At 38.0% G+C, this 27,664-nt stretch overlaps 1 protein-coding gene across 6 annotated transcripts; it reads right to left on the bottom strand.

Moving 5' to 3' along the window:
- Positions 1-764: 764 nt before the first annotated feature.
- On the bottom strand, positions 765-27,226 carry MARF1 (meiosis regulator and mRNA stability factor 1). Of its 6 annotated transcripts, none has more exons than XM_075105202.1 (27): positions 27,109-27,226; positions 25,630-25,834; positions 23,271-23,936; positions 22,056-22,230; positions 20,359-20,585; positions 19,350-19,467; positions 18,451-18,623; positions 17,292-17,726; positions 16,603-16,772; positions 16,344-16,499; positions 15,477-15,666; positions 14,579-14,757; positions 13,547-13,627; positions 12,976-13,212; positions 12,068-12,187; positions 11,543-11,718; positions 11,102-11,322; positions 10,236-10,378; positions 8,797-8,930; positions 8,083-8,285; positions 7,359-7,586; positions 6,338-6,568; positions 6,017-6,226; positions 5,193-5,253; positions 4,950-5,090; positions 3,742-3,912; positions 765-3,218 (listed from the first exon to the last, which is right to left on the bottom strand). In XM_075105202.1, exons 2-27 carry the CDS (start codon positions 25,774-25,776, stop codon positions 2,986-2,988), a joined length of 5,226 nt encoding a protein of 1,741 aa, XP_074961303.1. In that variant the 5' UTR covers positions 25,777-25,834; positions 27,109-27,226; the 3' UTR covers positions 765-2,985. The 6 variants fall into 6 exon arrangements, with proteins under 6 accessions (XP_074961303.1, XP_074961307.1, XP_074961302.1 ...); XM_075105206.1 differs by having other exon boundaries at positions 23,787-23,936; positions 27,109-27,225; XM_075105201.1 differs by having other exon boundaries at positions 25,630-25,837; positions 27,109-27,216.
- Between the last annotated feature and the right edge of the window lie 438 nt (positions 27,227-27,664).

The following is a 27,664-nucleotide window of genomic DNA, read 5'->3' as shown; positions in this document are numbered from 1 at the left end:
AGGTCAAGCAATCACTTACCTGCAGCAGACCTGACATTTACTCAATGGAACTGTTAAGTGGAAGAGTCTGCTAAAGTGAGAATATGTAATTACACCACAAAAAAGAGAAAGCCAGGAGCAGCTCACCCAGCTCTTTACTTTTGTCCATAAAGCTGTGAGATGACAGAACAGTCCAATTTAGTTGCAGATTTTCTTTTAATTGTTCTGTTAGATTCTGAAGTAAAGTTCAAAGTACTCTAGTGAAGCTACAAAGTAACTTGCTTGCCAGACTTGTAGTTCCTGGGTAATTACTGTCTTCAGCAAGCTGGAAAACAAGGCTATCGTAACTCGAAAGTGACTTAACTTTATGGCACAGAAACACTCCATATGACATTATTCACATCAACTTTAACATTTCAAAGCAAAACTGAAACTCAGGAAGAAAACCTTACTTCCACATGTTACATCTACATTCCTTCCCCCATTTTTCTCTTTAAGGCTGATAATAGTACAGTTTCCTTCTGAAGAAAAATATCCAAGCCTTAAGTTGTATGAAGAGCAGCAAAACAGATACTGACTGCATCTGCTAACAGCTGAATTGCAAAAATTAGGAAAAGCCTCATTCTCCACAGAGCAGGTAGCAGATTTGGTAAAGACAAAAACCCCACCATAACCCCCAAACTTCAGCTCTCTGCTCTGCCTGGATAATTATGCTTAATGTGACACAGCAAGTTAAGGATTCTAGGACAGGTTTTTTTCTTCAGGTCTTCAGACAAGGACAAGAGTTATGCTTGCTTGAAAATTTTATTGACACAACTGTTTGGTCCCAACACACAAAACAGCACTTGAGCCACAAAAGAAAGTGTCCAAACAAAGTAGACAGCTAAGAAAAGAATTTTTTCTCCTCCCTCCCATTCCAAAAAAAACATAGTGCATAAATTGAGGGCTTCAGTGACATCTTTTAAACAGACATGAATCTGAAGTAGTACATTTAATTGTTAAATTAAAGAATTTCATGGTTGTAATGCTTTTAAATCTGTAAGTCACATCATTCATTTACCCCTTTGGATAAAAAAATATATTGCAATTCAGATAGCTATTTTGTTACACTATGAACACAACTTCTCAAAAGTCTTATTCTATTACTTTCAAACAGCGGTTTCATCAGAATCACACGTGAACCCAGAAAAGATATGCTGACCTCCATAAATGGTATAACGACCACACTCACTTTGACAAATACCATGTTTTCCTCTGAAGCAAAAACCTGGTTTTCTTTAGTACTCCAGATGACTTGTCACTGCATCTCATGAAAATATATTTCAGGTTGGTCTTTTCTCCAATGCACGCTTTTCTGAAACAGATCTAGACTGATCAGTGTTAACCTTACCAAACTTAACGTGAAAACAGATGTTCTTGCATTTAACTCATTAGAAGCATTCCAAGAAGCCTTACTTCTGAATTTCTCTTTTATAGTAGTATGTCTGTAGAGGTTTATGAAGGACTCAAAATACTGTGCCATAATGCTCAGAAAAACTTCCAAGTGTTTCTCTGCATTCACAATGGCTATAAGTTCACTACTGGTAATACTTGCCTAAGTTTAAAAGATTTTATAAGAAAATCTGACTAGTAAAATTCTGTCTATAGCCATTATTCAGTGGCATTTCCTGATGCTGGCTGAGAAATTAGAGCCCATGTTCCATCTCTTGTACATTACAATAGAATCCACCTAAGAAATACTCGGCCAGTGGAAAACCTCTAGTATAGGTTCTTTCAATACTACAAGCAATTTATTTGCTGCCTGGCAAATACAACCCATTGTAAATGCCACGGTTACCCAGAATGGGTATAAAGTCTCATACACTGGACGTTTCCGCTAACTAGAGTTAAGGTCATCCACTGACTTAAGCTCTCTTCCAAAGCTGGCCCTTTCAAAAGCCAACACAAGATACCACAAATTGAAAAAAGCTTCCAACACTAGGAGTAAGTTTTATTCTAAAAACGGACACAGCTAGAAGACAGCACATCAAAGAATAAGCTTCCCATTTACTGAACATGCTTCTTAAAAATAGAAAACAAGGTTAAGCAGAACAACCTTAGCATTTCCACATGCAGTTAGAACTTTCCTTACAGGTGGAAATAGCATCAATACCTTCTATCACAATCCGTTTTAATAAGACCTGCTCCATTATCTGTAATTTATGCATTAAATGCATATTTCAGAAATATCAGAATCTTCCTAACTTCATTTCTAGACACAATAAAATGTGTGTGTCTGTATCTTAAACTCATGACACCAAGACAGTCTTTTCCTTAACCAAATCCATGCCAGACTGGAACTAAATATAAAAGGGAAGCTTAAAGCATCCATGTCCTAGAAAGCTCCTTAATGGAACTAAAAGCTACAGAAAAGATTTAAAACAAGTTTTACAAAAAAAATCCACATAATCTTCTACAGACATCTTTAGACAAAAGAATTCCCAATGCAGTTACGAGTCATCTGAAACATTGGAGAACAAGTTTCTCCTCTGGAGTAAAATCAACTCCCTCACTCTTGTCATTTCAGGTCAGCAAGTTTAAATTTATCAACAGGCTTTTGAAAGACAGATCATGCATTTTATTAATACTGTCTGAAACAATACCAATAAGCAACAGCCTATAGAGTACAGTATGCTACATGTATGATTACACCACCAACAAGGCTTAAAGAAAATAAAATTTGTTCCATTTTAGTTGAATTAGTATTTTGCTTTTACTGAACACACATTTGTGAGAAAATGTAAAATTGAAGAGTAATTTAACGAATGCCAGGTTTTTTTCCAAATAATAGAAAAGATCTGCTCTACTAACAGCTGTGTTCAGTGTAAAAGGAACAAAATCTTCACAGAATACATTAAATACAAATTAATTCTTTTAGGCCTTTCATTAAAATACATAAGGGCTAGCAAATAGCTTTACTTTGTGCAAAGTCCATAGGTATTTGTCCTTCACACTAAAAAGAAAGAGTTAAAGCTTGGTTACAGGTGCAAGTGAGAAGTTTGCTGCCAATTTCACCTTGTTTTTATGTTGCTTTTTGGCTGGGCTGTCCATTGCTTCCTTGTTTAGTTGGGTTTCAGATGACTGACAGGGAGGCACTGAAGCACCCTCTGTGGTGTGAGATACCACAGAACCAGAGGTAAAATCTTCTTGAGCCGTGGTAGCAATTCTTTGTTTTTCTTCTTCTGTTAATATCATTATCTCTAGAATAAATAACGCAACTCAATTTACTGATGGTCTGTTCTTGGAAAATAACTTATTTCTCTAGTAATAGGCAATAAAACATTTAGAAAGAACTTGTCAGCCTGATCGGAAACCAGAAGATACGTCATGTTCACTTTTGCAGCTGATGTGATAATGCAGACAGAGCCAGAAGCAAACATGTACTATTCAGGTTTAATTTAGTGCTTTTTTGAGCACTGAGCGACTTAATGTGAGAACTAAGAGATGAGTGTGGTGAAAAGGTTGCTACAGGTTGGCAAAATGCAATTTTAGTGGTGAATACGGTCCCTGTGGAGTTCACCCCAGGAAGTCACAGTAGGGTACTTATCGTCAAGTACTCATGAGTTTCTGATGAAAGCCACCTTCATTTCCAATACATCCCATTATGCAGTATATGTATTTATTTAAACTAAACTTTATATAATCAACCATTTGACACTTTAGTTTCCAAAGTATGTAAGTTATCATCCATAAGTAATAAAAAACACAGGCAAGCAACCTTACCAGAGGGGGGTGCAGGGCGTTCCTCAAACTGAATGAGGTCTGCAGACTCCAGAACCACTGGATCAGGTCTCAGTTGCGGGGATGGTAGGCAGGAAGGAACTGGCTCACACAACAGGTCGACGGGAGATGTATTTGTGAGGCAAAGAAGTTCTTGCTCAGTTTGATTAGAAACTGCAAAAATAAGGAAAGATCTTTCAAAGTATCTGTAAAGCTGTGAAGATGTCACTATTTCAGAGCTGGTAAATGTGAAATCTTCAGGTGCGACTCTGAGGATTTGAGAGCTATGCTGTATTTGAAATACTAATATTAAACTAATTTAATTAATGCTAACCAACCTCAGATTCATTCAAGAGTTACTTTGCTGGATCGAAAGCATCTAACTGAGTACAATACAGCAGACAAAGCGATAGTATTCTGAAACTATTGCTTCCCTGAGTAAATATACCCCTATAGTAAAATCTCGTATTTGTCAAACTTGAGTAATAGAAGGAGAGCTGAAGAAAGAAGTCCTAAACAAAGTCTTCAACAGAGAAGGGCCAGTTACCAGACAACTCCCCTGCAGACATGCCAATATCCTATCAACTATTTATGTACCACCTAACACATTTACATGTGAAAATTAAGCTGAAAGTTTCAAAATAAAGTGACTTGCCCTTATTAAAAGAGACAAGCCTGGACTTCTGAACTAGTGCCTCAAGAACCACTCCACAAATTTTCCAACCTGAAGAATTGGAGACCACGGCAAGATACAAATGATGAGTTCATGATTTCCCAGATATTTTTATTTGGAGACAGATTTATACCAGCAGGACTACCATTATGTTTTGCAAATAACACCACTACAGAATCAACATAAAACCACAACAGAATTCTCATCAGAATACAGGAGACATTCTTAGCAGAAGCTGTTACTGATCATCATCTCATAAGCTTTATGCTTATAGACTTAAATTTCCACTAAAATCTATGGGAAACAGTACTCTAGCAGCTATATATATATATACACACTGACAGCTGAGGACAATAGATGCCCTTGTCAGGAAGACACATGCCTAACTGTATACTTTGGGAGAAGTTCAAGCCATAAAGCATTTCCACAGAGTTCAGATTGACTAGCTCACACAGCTTTCCCCATACTGCTTTGATTACTCTGCTTATTTCCCTTAAGGTAATAAATTTCATATATATATTTATAAATTTTGCATTACCATTGCTAGGTGCTCCTAGACTTAGTTCCATGGATGAAGTGGATCCTGGGGTCTCCATAATATCCTCATTGCTGTCAGCAAGTTGATTTCCGTGATCATCCACATGATCAGCAGGGGGAAAACTAGGTGAGCTAAAACGAGCTACAAAAAGGCGAGTTCATTTGGTGTGCTTACTAAAGTCACCTCTTAAAAAAAACAGAAAAAAGGAAACAAAGATACTGGTCAAAATTGACAATGGCTTACTTTTCATATCATTCTTTAGTACCACAATTCTCTTATGGCCATGTCCTTTAATCCAGACCACCTATAGAGAAAAAAGCAGAATTAAATATCAGCACATACTAAGCTCAAAGCCTAAAGCAGCTTACTGCCTTTCATCTAGCCTTGCACTGACATTATTTCTAAAAGTAAACTAAATCATGTTGCTAACTGTACTATACTACCCAAGTAAAAGCTTTGTCTCAAAATACTTCATGCCAAAGTCAAATTATAGGGCTAGAAAGCATATTAACTCCATTAACAAAACTATATATTTAATAGAGAGTTGCAAAATTCCATTTTGTCACTCTTCAGAAATATTAACTTACTTAAAAGGAAAGCTTCTAGCCATGAACTGGGTCACAAAATTATCCTAGAGCACCTGGACACATGGATAACAAGAAGATGCCACAGCCAAGTTCCACTATGTGGCACTTCTGACAAGATTCCCCAACTCTTCAATTCTAAAACCAATAATCTACTCTGATCAAAATGAAGCTTCAGTACTGTACAGCCATTCATTCATTCAAAACAGAAATCAACTATCTCACTTGATAAAGACACCAAGGATGTTTATGGCCTCACCAAGAGCACTTCTTAAGCAAAATTTGACCAAAACATTAAAAAAAATTTTATTATTACACAGTCTAGACTTCTCAGAAGCTATTAAAATATAACTGGTATAAAACTCCTTAGGGAAAGTAAGTACTCCAGTAACTCACACCAGTTAACAGGAACTACAGTTGTGTAATTATTTTTAATCCATGCAGAAATCTCAATGTAATTGTGCAAAATGGAATTCTTCACACCTGTGGAATTGCTCCCAGGAGCTCTTCTAAATTACTGCATCCATATGCTTTAGGTTGCAGCACTTCTCCTGTGTATTTGCTGTATGCTACTGGGAACTCATGAAGAAAAATCTGCTGATAATGGTAAGTGTGAAGTAAGGACCTTACATTCTTTGCAAACATGTACAGATTTGTAAGCTTCACATATTCCGCTGCACCATTGATAAAAACCTATTAGAAAAAGGAAAAAGAACGAATTAAGAGTGAATACTTCTGTATCCTCCATTCACAATCTCTTTTCAGAGTATGAAACACACTAGAAAGGAAAAAGAGCTTACATACCTCAACCAAGTAAGGTAGACTCTTCAGGAGTTCAGTTAAGGTCATAAACCCATATTCACACGGATTAAGCGAAGTACTATGGATTGTTTCATAATGCTGTTTAAGCTGTTCAACTGAGAGAAAGGATGCTCCATCCCAGGACATCAACAAGACTAGCAATTGGGCAGTCAGAGTCCGCAGAGATTTTCTATTTATCAGCTGAATTTGCTTGCCAGACTCAGTGTCAACAACCTAGAAAAATGAATTAGTTCTGAAGTTAGGGACAGGGAAGAGGTTAATTTCTAAGTAAGTTGCATAGCTGGGACTTGCTTGAGCACAGCTGTACCTGATATTACATACCAGCATCCGATACTCCCCTAGCCAAAAGCAGACAGCATAAAGCAACTTATTACATGGAAAAATTTACTTTAAATATACAAAAGCTGTATAACAGTTTCTGTCCACATGGTAGACATGATTTTACTCTTCGTTCCGAGCCCGTGGACCTGACTGAACTCCAGCCTGGACACCAGCTGCTAAATTATCAGAATTGAAGCAATTAAACTAGTATGCCCATGTCCATGTAGATATAACCTTTCTTTTCCACTGACATATGAGACCATCTATATATTTACATTCAGAGTCAAAGTCTCAAACCATAGATAAAAATATTAGGAATATAAAATAGGACACTGATTACTACTGTTATCAGGAAAAGATTGCTTTTACACAGAAGTCAGATGGGAAAAAAACAGTGTATACTGTTAAATAAGTGCTATAATACAAGCTTTTACTCATTATTTGCTAGACAAGCATAAGTTTTCCCAGCGAAAGTTGAAAGGTAACAAAGGAACAAAGAGAATATCATAGGAATGTAGAAGATACATTTAAAACCCTTTTGGAATTCCACCCCCAACTTAACGAAACATTGTTTTTAGAGTACAATATTCAGCACACTGAGACCTGTAATTTGAGGCAGGAAATTCCTTAACAGAACATTACATAGCTCTTAGAGGAATAAACTACAAAGGTAAAAGGTTACCTTTACAACATGGCAAAGTTTTTGCATTAAAGCTGGAACTGAGCTAACATCATAGTCATGCAGACGCAGTGTGTATCCAAATGTTTTGTTGTACTCCATCAGTAAATCACTCATCATAAGGCAGTTGCCTTTCTGAGACCGCAGCAGTTTAACTAACTGGGCAGCAACTGCTTTGACTTGTTCCACCTCGGTGAGCGTGAGAATTTTCTCCTCCCCACATTCCAATACCTACAAAACAGAAATTACACTTTGTTAAAGCAATTTACCTAGTATGGATGAAAAAAGTGTAACCTGCAACAGAAATTCAGTGCTTGCAATCATTTGCTATGTAGCAGGGCTCAGCCACCTCAAAATGTATCTATATAGCAAGCAAAACTACGTAACTTCTGAAATACAACGAAATAGGAAACAATTAGCCTTTTCTAAAGCAAGTTTAACAAAACTTTAATGAAACTTACCTCTAATTTTGATGCACTGAATTTTGTAAACGTCATCCAACTTAGGAAACTTGAATTTGCTAACAAACTTACATGAATGTGCTAAAAACCTTGGACCATTTTACCAAAATAGCTGTATCAAAGACTTCCTTAAATAAAACTGTCCAACATTACAGGTGCATAGTTTATAACTGCCATGGAAGTTAATGGGAAATTTAACCCCTGCTGAAACAGTTGTACAGATCTCAGAAAAATGCTTTAGTACAGCTTAGAATTTTAGAACTTACAAGTAAGACATCTGGTATGGCTTCAAAGAGTTCAAGTAGTTTTGTAAAACCATAGTAGGCAAGTTTGCACTGACGACCAAAGTGGTGGTGATAAGAGGGAATAAATTTATTGAAGGGCATTCGAAAATGGGGTTGATGGCGCAGTAAGTCCACTACCTCTTTAGAGAACTGTTTGGTTCTTTCAATTTCTTCTTGTGTACGTTCTAAAATTGAAAAACAAAGCTAGAGCTGTGTACCAACACAACTACAAAATGCAACAGAACGTAGTAAGAAAATATGGTGATTCATTTTCAGCTTACATTATCACACCAAGTCACTATTTTCTTCTACCACTGAAGACCTTTACTAAGCTTATGTGTTTAAAGTCCAAAATAATCAGGTGATCAGCACTTTAGAAGATATTAAATATTCAAATACGTTGGTATATTTGCTGTGTGGAAACAACCCACTCTAATAATTCCACAGAAAGTTTAACTACATGCAGAGGTAGTAACACTGCTTTATGTATTTTGCCACCTCACCTGCTTTCCTGTCTGTTCCATAAGACTTCCCAAAATGACAAATTCTTATTTGCTAGAAGTTCATAACTTAGTTATGAAGGTAGAAACACAATTACCAAAAAAATCCAAGTCACTCCTATACACTTTAGTTAGTATAGTTTTAAAAATAGTCTCATTTCTTTGGCAATAGTAAAAAAATATATACATGACATACCTCTTTTGGGAATACAAATTACCATTTCATTGTCTTGCTGTGACAAACAGATGGTTGTATCTGGAATTTCAGATATAATATCAACCAGTTCACACACTCCATACTCAGTAACATCCCAGTCCTTAGAGAAACACCTGAAAGTTTTATAAAATTGTATTATGCAAGTATTAATGCATGCTGCGTAGAAAACTAATATAAGTTGAAAAAAGCCTCAAATCAAAAAAGGATAATTTTCATATTGGCAATAATACTAGCATGTGAAACAAAGGGAGAAAGTATTCTTAATTCAAATTATCTATCCATTCTAACCAGAAAAATAAGGTATGCTGATGGATCACACGACACTAGAAGAGCTGTATATACCAATCAGTGGATGCCTCAAACTAGTTGTAGTAAGTGATAGCATAAGTATTCTTTTTCAGGCTCAGGTTTTATGTGATTTAAGAAAATGTAATTATGTTACACAGCTCCATATGGCTACACTTTCAACAGCCTGTATTTGCTTAATAGTTTCAGACATATGCTCTTAAACAAGCTTAGGTCTCAAGAGAAGGAAGGGACCATATTTCTGAGAAGCACCATATTAAGTTTCACAATACTATGTAATATACTAAAGGGTATTTTACCCTCTCCACCTCCCCAACAGGAACCTCTCAGAAACAAGAACACTTCATATATATTCTTATTCAACAAATGACCAGAGCTGGCTACAGTGGAGATACACATTTAATGGATTTAGAAACAACCAAGAATTTATTTTTGCTAACAGTGGCAATACAAGCAGAAGCGTGCATTCCCAAAAAGCAGCTGTTGGCACACGCAGCACAATAGCAGGCACATCCAGCAGTAGACCACACATAGTTCTAAAGATGCTGTAGTTTCCTGAAAGAACGTTACAGACCACTTTCTGTCTTCATATTAAAGAAAGCATCATTCTTGGTTCTTTAGAAAAAACATCCCTATTTTTACCATGCTAAAACAGAATGTTCTTCCTAGCAATAGCAAGACAGGTATTACTCCCCATTTTTGCACCACTGGTAGATCCATTTAAAGTAGTAAGAGTATCTATTGACAATCAGTCTATTTCATATTTCCCTCTAAAGAAAGCCTAACGCTATTTTTCCTTTTTGTTCATATTAATGTGCCACAACCTGCTTGCTTAAATCCAACCTTGCAGTCATGGCTTGAAATACAATTATCCATTTCAAACTCCAATAAAGTTAAATGAATCTGCTACCAAGGGAAATAGCAGGCTGCCAGAGAGCTCTTAATTTTTGTTTTCATTACAAGTTTGAACTGCCACATTGCAACAAAGAAGCAATACAGTTACTACAGTTTTGTACTAAGATTTGAACTGCTGAGCTCTCTTACACAAGGTTAAAACCGCTGTTGATAGGCATGCCCACACAGTTGTTCTTGTTTCATGGAAGATAACTTACCAGTGATAAGCCTGTAAGAATTCCCTCACAATAACTTGCTTACTGGCCTGGGATTTGAGGAGCTTCAATAAGTCTTGAGTAAAGCGCTTCACTTGAGCTCTGTGCGTTAGAGTTAACAAGCGTTTGGAACCCATACCAAGAATCTGAAAGAAAATTTTATTCAATCACTTACATCTAGCATACTCAGTAAATTATTTTACAAGGTATTTAGAAGCCAGCTCTAGTATAGGCAGGCTAGAAATAAAGGATATAATAGAGACAGTGTTTGGGAAGGCAGCCTTGTGAAGTCATACACTTTCTGTCCTAAGGCATATACCATCAAAAAATTCAATTCTTCCTCCATCAGTGCTATTGCAACTGTTACACATTTGTATTTGTTATTTTAAAATTCTACAACCAACTGGTGTTCAAAGTAGTAAGCTATGTGACCATAGTGTTTCTTTTTTGTAACAGAAGGCCACATGACTTGTTTCACACAGAAATACTTCAAGTCACAGGCTACACACCACCGCCTAACTTACGAGCACTCAGCATTTGCTGTGTTCTTATGATAAACAGCACAATTAAAACCTTTTACTCAAGCACTAGCCACAGGCTGAAAGCAGATTCAAACTTTATTCCAGAGACTTAGATTAAGTAAAAGACTTTGTTTCCCCTGAAGTTTTTTAGAAGGGTAGAAACAATTAAAAACAAAACAGAAATAACGTCTCAAAAAAAATTACAACTACACTCCAAGGTTCAGTTAACTATCTCTTTCAAGGTGGATTAGGTAATTGCATAGCATCTATTATACAATACCACCCAATAATTCACATCGTTGAAGATACAGCTCCCCAAATTAAAAGGAATAGTGCCATATAACTCACTTGCAGTACATGAGGCACTGCTTCTAGCAGCTCCATTAATTTAGAATACCCGTAGTCAGACACACGGCATTGTTTTGCAAAGTGATGATGGTACGTTGGGATGAATTTACTGACAGGTATGACACAGGACGGTTGGCTTTTAAGTAGGTCTATCACTTCTCTACTGAACTGAATAAGTTGTGGATTACCTACAGGGCTCTTCGAACGTAGAAGCCAAGGATCTACAAAAAAAAATCATTACTGAATCTTTCACTAATATTCTTCCACTGAACACTCCATTTATGACACAGGCTAGAGCACAGTTGAAAAAGCCAAGAATGAATATTCAAGCTAAAATATCTTCTTTTTATATAGTTTAACAATTATATAAGATGTTTACTTTATGCTACTCTCTTTTTAGCAGAAAGATCAGTTCAGAGGAAAGACTTTAAATAGATTTACCTGTAGTAGGTGGTGGTGGCTTGTTATGTATCCATTTAATAACTTTAATGCCATTTTGGGCAGTGGCAATGTTAACTCCAGGAACACAGGTAATTAGATGTTCTAAAGGAACACCACCCTGGCCTTCTGGCACCATTTCAAGATCACTGAACTCTGACATATAACAATCAGGAAAACTTTGAAAGAAAAAAAGCTTCCATTATACACTAAAATACCACTGTAACAATACTCCTAAAAATATCATTACTTTGAGACACTTCCTGAGCAAGAGGCTTCAACAGCCTACTAACACATTATACAAGTCTTGATAAAATGCACATTTTAAATAATTGTCTTTTTTTGCTCAACAAGAATTCAAAGAGTAGTAATTTCATAAGGCACTTCTATGCTATAAAAGATACCACCTTACATAACAACTGGAGTTTTTATGCAACAGATAGGTTCAGAGCATTACAACAGCCATCAAAGTTGTAAATCTTTAACCTATCAGCCCTTATAATAAAAACCTAAATTCAAATACTTTACCTTAGTAAAGGCACAGTACCCTCATGTGTCTGTAGAAGACTGTGAACCTGGGGAGCAAACGTCTTCAGAGACAAAATCACAAAAGGAATTCTGTAAGAATCTGGATCAAACTCGTGCTCACTGTAAAAACAAGAGGTTGAAGTTTATATGCTCATTCTACCTGTAGCTTTAGCATAGTATTGCTGTGCTCACATACACACCCAGAGTAAACATTGTATACTATCTGGATATGATGTAATGCTATGAGCTGACAATACTGCCATGTACAGTTACAAGCAACTTCCATTTTTTTCTTCACAAAAATTAATACAGCTACAGCAAATTTCCAGAAGACAAGCAACATATAGACGACTACATTTTATCACCATTAGATTAAAATCTTCAATTTAAATTCTAGAAGCACATACCACGCAGTTAACAGTGAACACTTAATAACCCCTCTAGCAGCACAACCTGGCTGCTGTTGAAAACAAATTTTAACATAAGGCTTCAGGAAATCTTCAGCCCAGTATGAATCACTTACTAAGTGTAGCTGGAGTACAAAGAAGAATGATCAGTTCCAGCTATAATTAAGTAACAAAATACAAACTAATAGAAATCACTAGTATATATGACCTTCCTATATAACCTGAGGAAGGTAGTGTACCTCTCAGCTTCTGCTTAAGAGCTATTCAGTCTTGGCAGCTGTGCTAGAATACAGCAATCTTTTCTGAACAGACTGATCCATAAGAACTGCCTAGAAAATTCACTGTGCCACTTCACTATTTTCTGCCTGATTTATTCTTGTGAACATATGAACAGCAGCTGGAGCACACTACATGAACATATATCCCTCAACTTTAATACACCTGTGTTAAATGCTGTTCAAATACTTTCTAAGATTTTATAGTATTTTATACGCAGCTTACATAAAGTCTTTATTCAGGCAATGCTGCTTACAAACAGGCTCGTGATATTCCAACTCTTCAAATATTATAGGACTGCAGTTTGCTGATGAACCATCATGTGACTGTGAAGATCCCAGTGGACTCTGCCGGGCTTGGCTGCTGGGTAAAAGGCACACCAGCCGCCCACTTCCTTGGTCACGGATTGCCACAGTATCTGTTAGTTTGTATAAATCTGATAAAATTAACTTATGCCCAAATCTAAAAAAAAATTGAAATAAATGCACATTATAAACACAGTTAGAGAATGCAGTAATTTGCATTTTTAATCAGCAGGAATATTCTAGAAACTATTCTATGAAAACATTGATGTAACTGATCTATTCATACCAATCTAGAAAAATTAAGTACAATACTGAAAGTATAACCCTCTAAGAAAGGCCAGTATTACAGGCATAGGTAATATGCTGCAACATCTAACAGCAGAAAAAACCATAACACATTATTCTGTTACTCTCTAATCTACTGTAAACAACTACATAAGACCAGATTCTTTTTAGAAGTATTAGAGGAAAAACAACAACTGAGAACTTACTTTTTTTCATAGATTTCTGTGAATTTTAACACAGGCAGACAACAAGCAGGTGCATCCTGCAGAATGGACATTGTTTCTGAGCTATAAAAGAAGTTTTGTAACATTAGCACAAAATCAATCTTTTAGTACTATTCTCCAGCCCAAATTGGTGAGATATTTACAGATGCAGTTCATGATCTATAAGTATAACAGGACAAATTGCATTCCCTTCCATCCCAGCACTACAAAAGTTGACCCTTCAGATCAGGGGAGTGCAAGTAGTAGCATTTCTGCTAACTGATTAGGTAAGGTCTCTGAGGAGTTGTGTCTTTCACAGGTGGTAGTAAGAGTTCGAGCGCCTATAAAATGCAATATTAAAGCTGCAGCATGAGCAGTTACCAGACTGGTCATTACATTAAGGACTTTGAACAGGCATAACTAAAAGGCAAGAATGAGATCAAGTTGTAAATTATACTATAGCAAGTAGTACATAATTGTAGACTATTCTATATGCCAAGCACTATTTTCACTGTAGCTTTCTGTGTAAAAAGACAACTTCTTTCCCAATGCTTTATTTCAGTAAGGAAAAAAAAAAGAAACAAAGTAATTGTATTCTCTCTAGCATCAGCACTCTAGCTCTATTATCTTCCATATAGGAAATGGAGATAAAAGAAGCACCAAGAGCATTTAAACTGTGTATCCCATCCTCAGAAAATTCATACGCACTTTCTTGGAAAAAAAAAAAAGATGCCAAGTGTAATCCTAACTCAGCTGCACAAACCAAGTTACTTAAGTATATCAGCATTATGAAAGAGTAGTGGTAAAACAATTACACACTGTTAACAGTGATCTAGTCTCTTCAGATGCAGCTTAATATAACCAGTTTGAAAATGCTGAACTGAAAACTAGCCTAGGTGTATTTAACACATTCATTAGGTTATAAGACAGATTTTACTTTATTTCCCCATCATTCCTTTGCTTGGTATTCTGAACAATCTCTCAGCTACTAAATACATACTAGAATAATTAAGAACACACCAAAGTGCTTATTACCTAAGTAGAGAGAGTGATTTACTAGCTGCTCCTGTTGCTAATGAGACCTGGATCCTTTTACTGCCAATTTTGTATCTATGAAGGTTGTTGACAGCACTGATTGCTTCTTGCAGATTTTCCATCTGAACTGTAGCCTTCAACTGGTAGTCTGTGTGAGGACTGAACTCTACACTTTTTACCTGAAAGGAAGAACACTTTATACATTTATCACCAAATATTCACCCACAGCAAGCCAACATGAGAGTAGCACAGTTTTGCTTTGGTGAAGAGCCAAATACATTGCAAACAGGAACTGAATATGATGAACCATGGCCAACAGGACAACGCGAACAAGAACCAAGTGCAGTGAGCCTTAGCCAAGGCAAGGCCACAACGTTCCTTTAGCACAAGCTGCCTCTTCCCATGTGGAAGATTATGCCAGAATAATGTCATCTACAGATCAGACAGAAACAGGACCGCTGCAGAAGTGACCTCTCCTTGTGCAGTTGCTCTTTACCGATTCACAGTCTCCATGTCTGATTGAGCACTTCTGATTCAAAACAGAAACTCAGTTTTTACTGTGGTTTTTAAGCTGCCATTAAGAATTCAGCCTTACAGCTTGAAAAGGTTATGCAGCTAAAACCTAAGTCTCTTCTCTGCATGATTAATGAGCCACTTAAGAATTTTATATATCAAACTTCATAATACCAGATCTATGAAGACCACATGCAAATTAAAAACCTAATGCAAGTGATGATTCAGTCCTTTTAAAGGAAAAAACAATACCTCCTTTTAACAAAGTTTAAAGTCATGTTTTGATAGCTTTCCATTCCCACTCAAAGCTAGACCACAAACATGTCCATAAATACATAAACAGGAAGTATTTAAAGAACAGATTTAGAGGTATTTTAGACTTTACCTTGCCATGTCTTGAGAAAATTTCTTGTAAATTTTGCTGCAACTCTTTTCTGGACAATCTGTAATCTATATTGCTGATCTGAATGTCTGCACCATTTGCAAAAGGATCAGGGCAGTCTGTACCACTGGTATGATTTACTACATTAAGCGTGAGTGGAGATGATCTATTTGAGAGGTTTGGAGACATACTCCTGGGTAAAATAAAAACACTTATGAGCTAAAGCAGCTATTGCACAATTCTGATATACAAATCTCAAAATTAATCAGAAAACAGACAGGTCAAGCGCACAAATACATCACTTTGAAGGTGTTTTCCTAGTACATATGTGTGCAGGCAAACCAATTCCACCACAAGCAAAATGCCATAACAAATATTTCCTATTAGAAGAATGAAACATAATATGAACGACTTCTTAAGTCACCCAATTTAATAATATATTTGGCTCCAAGTCTTCTACTATCCTACTAACACATTAAAAAAAAAATCAAGCTCATTCACATGATTTTAATAGGCAAAGGCCAGATATTTAAGTCTATAAGAATTTAATGGGCCTGGATAAATTTCTACTGGGAATATTAAATGCACTGAAATTAGGAAGAGTATGATGTTTATTTTTCAGATGTTTAAAGACAAAGTTCGCAGGAAACAACTGCGACACAACAAGTTTCTGAAAAAGAGTTCACTCCATCTTATATTTACATCCACCCTCTGTTAGTTGTTATGCAGCACCATCACAGCTTCCTTTTGCCTCCACATAAATCAGTGTATTAATGTGCTTAGCATATACAACTCCATATACAGCTGCCAATAATAAATGTATAGGTCAGTGAAGTCTCACTTCACCTCCCAGATAAGACAGACACTTACCGAGATGACCAACAACTCTGAGACATGAGTAAAGGACTGAGTTGTCTTGAGGCTGTCAACTTACTGAAAGCAGAGGGATAGCTGACCTGAAATACAGTTTCATCTTTTTTATCTACAGGGGAATTGGTGATGCTCCTGGAAGCAGAGGTCTCTTTTCTATTTACAAATACATATACAAGAAAAAAAAAGCACAATGCATTATGTTGCATTATTCATATTTTAAAAAGTAGACATCTATGTTAGCTATTTTTAAACATACTTCTGACCACTTTTACAGGATGATTCTCCTGTTCCAATTTTTTTAGTTGCCAGAGACACAGGAATCGGTGTATTAGAGTTACTCTGAGGAGAAGGAATTTGTTCTCTTAAATGTTCTTGCTGGTTTTCAATATTTCTACTGATGGTCTTTGATTCAAGGCGGCACAGCTCCTACATGGAACAGATGAAAGGTCAGCATAAAAGCACCAGACATTCCTTGCAATGGAAAACTAGATAACTGACAAATTGTTCTTTAATAGCATTTTCATTGGCACTTCATAACAAGGAATATTCAATTTTTCTGTGACCGAAGATAGACTGTCAGTTAGTTGAAATATTTTTGCTACACTGTAGATCTACCCCAGTTTTCCTTAAAACTAGTGAAGTGGATCACTCTAGATGTTACACTCAACACCAATAAAAAAGTCAAAACTGGCCTAGGATTCAAGACTCAATAAGTACCCGCAGTATTTCCAAATTGAGAAAAAGGTAGCAGGGTGGGAAAAAAAACAACCCTCAAATTCACTGTCTGTTTTCCAAGCAGATGAATTCAGCTCTCAATTCAAGAATGTCACTATAGATTACAGTTATTCATTGAATAGGACTGACAAGTTAGAGAAAGCTCTAACAGAAGCAATCCTCAGGACTTGAGGAAAAGCAAGAATACTAAACAAGGTAGAACAACAATACCTGTAAACTTTTAACATTTGTGGGTTTGACAGTGGGTCCATGAACCTGGAATCCTCTCCCAGCAGAGCCTTTGGTACTAGAAGACTGATCACTTGAGTCTTTGCTGAGGAGGCACAGCTTTGTGTTCTTGTTAATTTTTTTGGGAGACTTCACCTTCTCAGCTCCCACAAAGCTGGAGCTTTTTGTTTCAGTAAGTTCTTTGGTTTTGGGAGTAAAAGACACTACAATCCTGTTACCAAAAACATCTTCATTTTCCATTCGCTTCCGAGCCCGTTCAGCACTTTCTTGATTTAAAAAACGGAGAATTGCACTGCTTCCAGAAATGCTCAGCACTTTCCCTCCACAGTTGTCTGACAAACGCCTGAGTCTATTACTGACACTCTTGCTGTCTCTGTTTGTTGGCAGATTATAAACATACAATAGTGTATGGCATGCCTGTTTAAAGGGAGTAAGATTTTAATTTGATTTTGTCATAATACCCTCTTGTTCAAACCCAGCATTTTTACATTGATTCTGGTGACACATGCTCTCCTCCCAAGCCCCCCAGGCATTCTTCTTGCAGCATTTAGTTTGTTTGGAAAACTCTCATACCAAGGTAGATCTTCAAACTTCCATCTCCAATAAATTTAAAGTTAGAAGAGACTAGAGTCCTTGAGTATCAGACTGGAGTACTGATCAATGGATCAATACCTGATCACTTCTCCAGATCAGAAAGCATCACTGTTTCCAACCCAAGATTTCTATATACTACACATGCAAAAATTCCCAAGAAAACAGTAGACAGTCACTCAAAACAGTTAAAGCATCACAGAGCTGTCTTAATGCACAACTACATTCTTAACCTAACTTCTTTCCAGTGGAAAAGGTATTTAAGATACATTATCCTGATACCCTTATTGCAAAATATTTTGTGACCTTGCTGTTTTGCTTTAGTTAAGTACTTTTTTCTTTTATTATTTTATTCTTTCAGTCTTAAAGCAGAAAGCATACATTCACATGGTAGCAACTGATATACAGACAGTCAAATACACAGCACAGATGTCTCACCATAGAAACATACATAGTTTCAGCCTGCTCTGTCCTCAAATCAGAAAAAAAAGTAGTTTACACTTTGGAATGTCTGTTGCATTAACAATAAAAAAAACATTCCATAACATACCGGCATTTTCAGCGGTAACCTTGGTGGCAAGTCTGAAATAAATTCTTCAAAACAAATAAGCTCATGAGCATGATGTAGCAGTGCTTCTGAAGCTTGGTTTTTATGGACCAAAATTATCCGAAAACCATGTCGATGTCTCAGGTCACTCAGCTCCAAAGCAAAGTTTACATCCGCTGGAGAAAAAAGAAAATAGAATCAACACGGAAACACGCGAAAAAGGTTAAAAAACCAAATCAGACTAAAACAAAACCCCAGATCTTACTTGACAAGTTCTATTTTTCACTGAAAATTGCCAATGAAAAAGCACAAAACAGCTACAAGACTTCTCAATAGACTAATTTAAATCAGCAGTTAGCATTCAGTCTCAGACAAGAGCTTCCTTTTAATAGCAGCTTCTAGCAATTTATCAGCAAGGCATTCCACTGGCACTGTATACTTCTATAACAAAAATTTGTTTAGCTTTAGGGAGAAACCCAAGGCAACACACCGCAATTAGATAGCTGAGTTGCTTGCATATATAATTGTATGGTGTGCTGCTACAAGAATAAAAAACAAATCAAATACATTTTGCTCAAAGCATTCTGAAAGATTACCATAAGGAAGACTCAATGAATTTTACTTTACCAGCTTCTTACTGTCTAAAGCTAGACAGCTTTAGCATTTATACACATACCTACTGATACCCAAAAAGACATCAGATTCTAATGCTGATTTAACTAAGGCAAGTTCTCATCTTACTGTCCCTACTTCTACCTTGCTGCCACTGGCATTGTTAAGAATTCTTGAACAACTCAGTTAAAGCTGATTTTAAACACAGGTCTTGGAAAGCAGAGTAGCACGTATGCAAAAGTACTACTGAGGTGAGGAACTGACTGTAGATGAGTGCCACAAACACTTACTTGACACAAGAACCACAGTGGCAGGTGCCGTGTGTGTGTCAGCAAATCTCCTCAGACTCTGTCTGAGTTTGTCATCAGCAGCGTTCTTTGCTGTAGCATTGATGTGTGCAACAGTAACCTGTGGAAATACATAGATACACTCTAAAGAGAAGCTTGAATGTGAACCATCCTTGCTTAAATTTAATTTTCTAAAAAATTAACATAAATAGCTTTCACATGCACTTTTTATTTAGATAAATTAACACACATGTGCATGAAATACAAGACGTATTGATCTCAAACTGTTCTGATGAGCAATGAACTTCAACCCTAGTTGAGCAATGTCTTTGGGATGACTACTGCTGTTCTGTGTTAAACATCCCAATTCACATACCTTAAAACATTCCATAAACTCTCATTTGAAACAGACTGATAACAAACATAGTAAGTACTATTGATTCATTTTACCTCTCATAAGCAGATAAACTGCCAACCTGTTATCACAGCTGCAATTTAGAGCGTAAGGGAATTTCTGACTTAGAAACCTGCACAAAGCGTTAAAAAGAACAGCAAGAAGCAAAAGGTATTGATGGAAAAATATGGTAGTGTTAAAGGTGCCCAAATCAGTACCACTAATCTACAAGTGTCCTCACTAATTGGCACAGTATTGACTTTTTCACTTTTGTTAGTGAAGTTCACAGAATCATAGTTCTTTTAGGTTAATCATTAGACACAGATTTGAAGGGTAACACTAGAAATGCCACCACCACTTATTACTGGATGAAATAAAAATACTCTGAACACTAAAACTAAAGCTAAAACAGTAATCTACATATAATGGAATGCAGTTTCAGTTTTAAACATATCACACCAAGAAAGTTCAGCATTGAAGACCCCAACTAATCATAAGCTCATGCACTAAGAGCCACTGAAGCTAACATAAAGCTTTAGAGAACAGCAATCACTATTAGCTCACTCGGGAGTACACAAATTCTCAAGCAAGAACACCAAGTAGATGCTGTTTTGATACCTGGCAGTTGTTTAGCTCCTGAATAACTTCTTTATTTTCTTTACTAATGTCACACACACAGATGAACTCTGCTTCTCTGTGACCTTTAAAAAACTTTTCACGAATCCTCTGTACAACTGCTATAGCTGAACGGCCCGTGGGAACCGAACAGTTTTCAATATCCCAGAAGACTCCAATGGGGGGCAAGTTTTCCAGAACTTGGCTTGTTACTGCAACTTCCGGAGACCCTGTACAGGTTTAACAAACATAGCTCATTTTAATCTTCAAATACCAAAAAAGGGTAAACTTCACACACTATAAACTTTGCACACGGGAAGCTTTATGCTTTAGAGAACAACATGCCCAGGAATGCAAGTTCACTTTTATTTTCTAAGGAGTCTAAAAACCAAATAAGGTTTTTTCTCATTTTTTCTCTTTAAGGGAGAAAATTTATACCTCAAATCAGTCTTACACAGAAATTTAGTCACTGTTAAGTTAGACTAAAGATGCAAGACAACTTCAGCTTTACTTTTAAATTCTCAAACAACGAAGTAATGTATGTAAAAAATAAATCTTATCGAATGCTGAGGTGGCACGTGCCGTGAAAACTGTCTGAAGTCGTGTCACACTAAACCCCGCAGGTGCTATATCAGTAATGGAAGTAAAACATGAAAGCTCTTCAAATTTATACTGTGCATTAGATAAATAATCTAAATGAAACTAGACATGATTACAGGTATGGTGGCAGTGATTATAGAAAATTAAGGCAGTATGGAACACAGGTATCCTACAGTTCAGAGTGAGGTTAAGAGTTTTTGCTACTACAGGCTAAGAAGTGCAGATAAAGTTTCTGGTGTTTCAGCACTCTGAATATCTATAACTTCGAATTAACATTATACACCTATTCCATCCCCACAAAACAACTGGAAATGAAACATGAGGAATGACACAGAATCCTCACATGTCAAAAACCACCTATGAATTAAAGTTAGCTGAGAATATAAAATAAAGCACAGCAGACAAATGTCATATTTGCTTGGATATATGTCAACTAGTTCTTTTCCTACAAGATTCACTGGAATTGCATTTCGCAAGGACATTTAATTGGGAAGTTGCACCTTAAAAAACCTAAAAATGGGTATTGTCTTAAAATGATAGTAAAACTATCCAATTTCTAATTCTTCCATGACTTGAAATTTATAATTTCCATACTATCTATGATTTTGTTATTGAAGCAGTACTAACTGCAGAAAGACCATGTAATTATTTCACATAACATTTTGCTCTCAAAAACACTGAAAAAAGGTCTACTGCAATTCTAAACATCACACTTTTACTGTACATGAAGTGAAAATAGACACTACAGACTAAGGAAACACTTCTCCAAGTATGGCTGAAGATAATTTCTTTATACACCAGCAGAATGAAATAGCTTCCATGCCCTTTGAATTTTTTTTCTAGTTCTTAAAATGGTAAAAAGATAAAAGCAAACAAAACTCTGTGCAAACAATACAGTAAGTAACTGGGTACTCAAACACAGGTAAATCCAAGTTATGACTTTGGAAAATAGAAACAAGGGGGTTTTTTTTACTGTTACTGTTTTCTATGACTTTACAGAAGTTTCCAGAGAACAGTGCAATTTAAAAGAATTCTTTGTGTGCCACAGTATTTAAGGAGGACATTCCACTAAGTGGAAGTTTCAAACAAGTGTTGTTTACCATATTTCTGCGGTGATTTGCCAAGGCTGCTTGCCAGTAGCAAACTCTTCTCATTTCCTGTTCCTTTGGTTCCACAGCCATTACATATTGGGATAGGAACAGGTGCAGTCTGTGCACTTGGAGGAGGAATATTTGGCCAGATTTTAGCAGCATCAACTAGACTGTTTCTGGTTGGCTGTTGGGACAATTTTTCAAAATACACATTCATTTAGTACACAATACCAACACATACTATTCTATGCTAGAAACACGCAGTTTCCCTTCTGCAGCTAATGCAAGTTCAGATGTACTCTACAAAGTTAATTAACAACAGTATCACTGCATGAAGGAAGCTTCTATCCTAGAGTATTTCCTAGCATACTTAGCTCTAGATTTCCAAATATAAAGGAAGATTCTATTAAACTCTGCACATCAAGACATGCTATCTTTAAGAAGTACTAAAAAAAGAAAGAGACATTAATTGTGCTGATTTCACATGCTAGAGCACAAGGTTTAATCACGCCCATCACCCCCCTCCAACACCACCCTCCCACCCACCCAAAAAAAAAGTCATAATTCCAAACATACTGAATTGTCCATTTAGTTTACTGAAATGAATACATTTCACTTTTATATTGGAAACTCATATTTGGAAGTTTAAGTAACACATCTTGCAAATTTGAGCATCATATTTCACTTGAAATTCCTATTAAAATTCAAGCAGAGATTTTTTTCAGTTCTAAAGTGTACTAAAGCAGTATTCAAGTATACATTACAGATTTGTGAATGCTAAACCAAGACCTATCAAACCAAACCAAAACCAGAATATCCTTACACCACACATTTCACCTGACTTATAAATGGATCTTATTGATCCCAAGGGTACCCATTAACTGTTGTTAGCCTTTTGTAAGAGTTACTACTATGGAACATTTTAATTGGAGCTGTCAAGAAGAAATAACTGTCCTTCAAATCCAGTCAAAATTCTGCATGAGTACCTCACAGATCCCCTGTAAGCTAAACATTGTGACAGCCTCTTTTGTCTTCCTATTGACTTGAATGTTACCTCAGCCTTTTTGAAGATCTCTTTCTGTCTAGTACATTTGAATGGTGCATCACCAACTAGGAGGATGCAAGCTGCAACCCATGAAAGCTGGTATTTTGCTCAAGTAACCTTATTTCAACATAAACCATATACTGTGGTCAATGAATGAGAGAAATGTGATGTGTACAAACCTTGCTCAAGCAGTCATTGCAGTAGTGAGAGCCCTTTAAACAAACTGAAGGTGCCATGTTTAGGTGCAAAGGGTTGGCGCACACATGCGATGATAGCTCCGACTGTGCAATATGCTCATCCAAGTGGCCTGTAGCCCCACTTGTGAATTCAGAACAAGGAAAATAGCCAGAAGATGTGCAGCTCTGAAGGGCCGGAAACTGATGCAGTTTGTGTACATTACCATGACAGGACTGGAAATGGAGCTTTCCACAACAGGGCAGATGTTGACAGGAAGATACACTGTTTTCTACGCACATGCCAGGGAACTCACTCGCAATGCCTGCCAAATTGCTTCTAGCTGGAGGGTTCTTCAGTGAAGACGCAGATGGATAAGCAAATCCTGACCCTACTTGACAAGTAATCGTCCCAGTGCTTTTTGAGTCTAATATTGTGCCAGCACGAATCAAGTTACCACCACCACCACCACAGTGCATTTGTGGAGTACAAGAGTCAGAACCATGAGCACAGCAGCTTACTTTCGGGCCAGGTGAAAGCTGTATTTGCTGTTGCTGAAGAGGATGAACATCAGGAAGCGGTACTGCTGGAAATAGTTTAGAGCCAGCATTATGAGGAGATGAAGCATCCTTCAATTCTACACCAGCTTTCTTGTTCTCCATGTAATCTTTCTGGAAAATTAAAGCACAGTTACATTCAGCTACATAAATAAATGAACAATTCTACAGTATAAACAAACATTTATTTAGACTGTTACAATTTTGACAGTAACAAATATTGAAAAGTGTTATCTTTATGATTACTACAACCTCACTGTCTGAACAGGTAAAATATTAAGAGTAATGTGCCGGTTACATGTGCCAGCCTGAGGTATACTGGTATCAGTGGATTTTGGAAGAAACAAAACCAAAAAGCTACAAACCAAGTAGCAATGAGTCTGTAAAACATGATTTGAAACGCAGAAGTCTGTTAGGCTAAGGCTGAGATACTCTGCAACTGCAAAGCAAAAGATATATTTCTCTTAAGAGCCAACAGAGATTGTTGTGATGTAAAGTTAAAAAACCCTGCAGTTTGGAGGTACATAAGAAATCATCTTTTACTTTGAACAAAGATTTAAAAATCATGCTAAAGTTTTAGAAGTAATGCATTAAAAGAGTAATGCTTAAAAAAATTAGAAATTATATCAAGCAGGTAAACTAACAGAAAACAGAGAAGACAACTTTGACAACTATGCAAGTGCTTTTTGCTTACTTTGATTTAAGATATCAAGATGTACAGACATAAAGGTATAGACAGAAATACAGGGGGGGTTGTTGTCATTTTTGGTTTGATGTTTGTTTGGGGGTATTTTGTGTAGTTTTTTTCCTTTTTTTTTTAAATGGCAGCAGTGAAAACTAAGTAAGGTTATAAGCAGCACCAGAATAGTCAAGGTCAGCAGAGGTAACCTGCATACAACTCAGTGGTCCAGAGCTTTAGGCTAGTACTTCAGAACAACTTTCACTTTCCAAATTGAGTTTAATGCATTTCCTACTATACAATAATGAAAAATTTATTACCCAAGTTCAAAACCATTCCTCTCTGATACCTCACCTTATGAATTGAAGATACACTCTGCCAGAAATCTGTCTGAACTGGTTTACATGTTAAATTCCAGAATTTATAGCAGCTCCTTTCCTAATCCCCAACACATGAGAATAGCAACACAAGATACACGCTTATCTGTCTCCCCCATGTCTCTTACTGAAAGAGAGATTGAACATGCACAGAGGAGTGTTACTTAACAGCTGGAGCTTGCTTGCTCAAGTAAGCCATTGTGTTGTACTATTCCTTCTCTTCCTTAACACTTTGCATCTTAAATGTATAGAATCATATACAGTTACAGAACAGGAACATTTAAAGAAATGGAAACAAGGTAAAATTAGACATTCACAAAGAACAGTATCCACAACTGCTGTAACTACTATACAATAAAAATTCAGAAAAATTTTCAACTTGCCTCCAAAATAAACTGATAAAAACTTGGAAGTGTGAAGACTACTTTCCTACTCTACTCCTCCGCAATAACTTCACAGAGCTTTCGAGAAGCTGCCTTATACACTTTTTAAGCAGTCAGTTGTATCACTCCAAACAGAGCTGTAGAGGATAACGCTTGTCAAGCAAAGTAGCTTGCCTGCTTTCACCAACACTGATGAGAGAGCCGTGAAAACAACTGAAGACCAGGCAGACTTTGTACTTACTACGGTACCTGCTGTCTCCTCCTTCCCCACTCCCCACTTGCCCCCTTCAGCCAGCAATAATACTGCAGTAAGTTATAGCCCTCTGCACTGGGATATCAACTATGCTTTTAGTAAAGCAATGAACTACCGTTTCTGCACTGCAAGGCAAAGACTTCTCAGCAGCAGAAAAGCAATTAGAAAGTTTCCAGAGCCATGGTTTAGCATCATTCTCTTGTCGCTGAGTCCATCCAAATGATCTATTGCAGAGGTTCTCTGTCCCGTTTCCTTCCATCATACAGCCAAACAAAAAGGTTCAACATTCTTTCATCCCCCTTTCCTTTCATTCTTCCCACCTGCTAAAGAGAAAAAAAGATGCAAGCTTTAAAGAACGTTTAAGGTAAGACAGAACCACCATGTTGGTCTTATGAATTCCACTACTGCTAACTCACTGAACCTGCATTATTTATGTTAAATTTAATTACACATATGGTACATGGCCTTGACTATTGCTTTTTAGTACAAGAAGATTCCTCATGACCTGCAGCACAGGTGATGCAGTCCAAGGAAAACACTGTTTAAGTCATTAGCCAGAGCCCCAAAATGCATTGCTACTGACATGAAATAGTTCCCTGAAACTTTCAGTGCATTCTCCTGGAAAGAGAAGCCAGGAGGTAGGTTTTCAAGAACAGCTCATCAGTAAATACAAAACAGGTGCCACTGAACTCAGCCAAAAGAATTAAACTGCATATTCATTGTTTTTCCATTGGCTAACAAAACTATACATACCTGCATTAAGCACACAGCATTTAGTAATTAAACTGAGCTTTAAAATATTAAAATAATTTACAAATAGTTCTACTAATTCTCAAGCTGCCCCACAGCACACCACATCAATGTAGCTTTACAGAACTGCAAAGAAGCAAAGCAATTTCTTTAAGGACCAGCCACAATGTGCCAGAAAAACCTATGATTAAAAATGAAGTCTTCTTACCCTCCAACTCTGTACTGCATGCAGACTACACTCCTTCAGTTTTTTTGCATTTCATGTTAAACACAATAACAACAGAATACATTCTGTAGCATTACATTTGTCCCAACCTTACTTTAACTACAGAAGAAGATTAACTTCTTTTTTAAAGCAGAAACCTTTATTCCGGCGAACCCTAAGTACCCCAAAATTACGTTGTATAAAATAGTAAGTTAATCAAGTTCTACAACTCGAGAGTATGTTACTTTTTAAGAAATCCGGTAGCCACCGCTTCGTTTAGAAATTAAAACGGTAACTTAAAAAAATAATTACAAGCTACGTGAACGACACACGTCCGCACTTTGCCCTCTGCGGCCCGCGGCTCCCAGAGGGGGCGACGGCTCGGCCCGTCCCTGCCCCCGCCCCAGGCAAGAAGCCCCCGCGACCCCACGCCACCGCCGGGCAAACGGTCGCTCCCGCCCGCGGGGCGGCGCCGGGCCGAGGCCGCGGTACAGCTCCGCCCGGGGGACAGGAACGGGGCCCGGCCGCGCCGTTCCGCCGGGGCCTCCCCGCTGCCACAGGGCGTCGGAGACAGCCCCGGGCTCGCAGGAGCGGCGGGCCCGGCCCGGATCCACTCTGCCCATGCCTGCCGCGCCTCACCTGAACCGCCCCCGGCGCCGCCGCCCCTCACATGCCGCCGCGGCCCCTCGCACCCCTTTGTTGTTCTCCCTCCTCCGCTCCCTCTGCCGCCAAGCGACGCCGAGCGCCGGAAACCAGTCCGCTACCGCAAAGACGGCTGTCGTAACGCTCCACTCCCTCCTCCTCCTCCTCCCCGGCGCGCAGCGAGCCGGGCCGGGCTGGGTGGGAGCGGAGCCTTTTAAACCTGCCCCGGGCCCGGGGCTCCTGGCGGCGAGCGGGCCGGGCCGGGCCGGGCCGGGCCGGGCCGGGGCGGGGCGGGGCGGGGCGGGCGGCACCCCGAGCCGGGGCAGGGGGTGCGCGGAGCCGCCCTGGGGGGGGTGAGGGAGGGCGGCCTCGCCTGAGGACAGCCGGGCCCACCCCGCGGGACCCCCGAGGAGCGCCCCTGTCCCTCCGCCGTGCACCGAGAGCGGGGTCTGGTTGCGGGCACACCTCAGCCCTGGCTGCTGGAGAGGGTCCCGGGGGGTCTCCAGGCGGTCGCGGTGAGGGGCCCCGCAGGTACCTGGGCAGGTGCGCTCGC

This window comes from Phalacrocorax aristotelis, chromosome 10 (assembly GCF_949628215.1).
Source record: "Phalacrocorax aristotelis chromosome 10, bGulAri2.1, whole genome shotgun sequence".
In the NCBI taxonomy this organism is placed as follows: domain Eukaryota; kingdom Metazoa; phylum Chordata; class Aves; order Suliformes; family Phalacrocoracidae; genus Phalacrocorax; species Phalacrocorax aristotelis.
This window is presented reverse-complemented; position numbering and strand designations above follow the sequence as displayed.

Bases quoted from the DNA above. Each gene is read 5' to 3' on its own strand.
- MARF1 (XM_075105202.1), bottom strand. From the start codon at position 25,776: ATGATGGAAGGAAACGGGACAGAGAACCTCTGCAATAGATCATTTGGA. The intron at 12,188-12,975 runs GTAAGCTGCGTA...TTGTTTTTACAG, and splicing joins TGCCTGAATAAAGACTTTAT to TGAGCACGAGTTTGATCCAG. The intron at 11,323-11,542 runs GTAAATCTATTT...TTTTTTTTGTAG, and splicing joins GCCACCACCACCTACTACAG to ATCCTTGGCTTCTACGTTCG.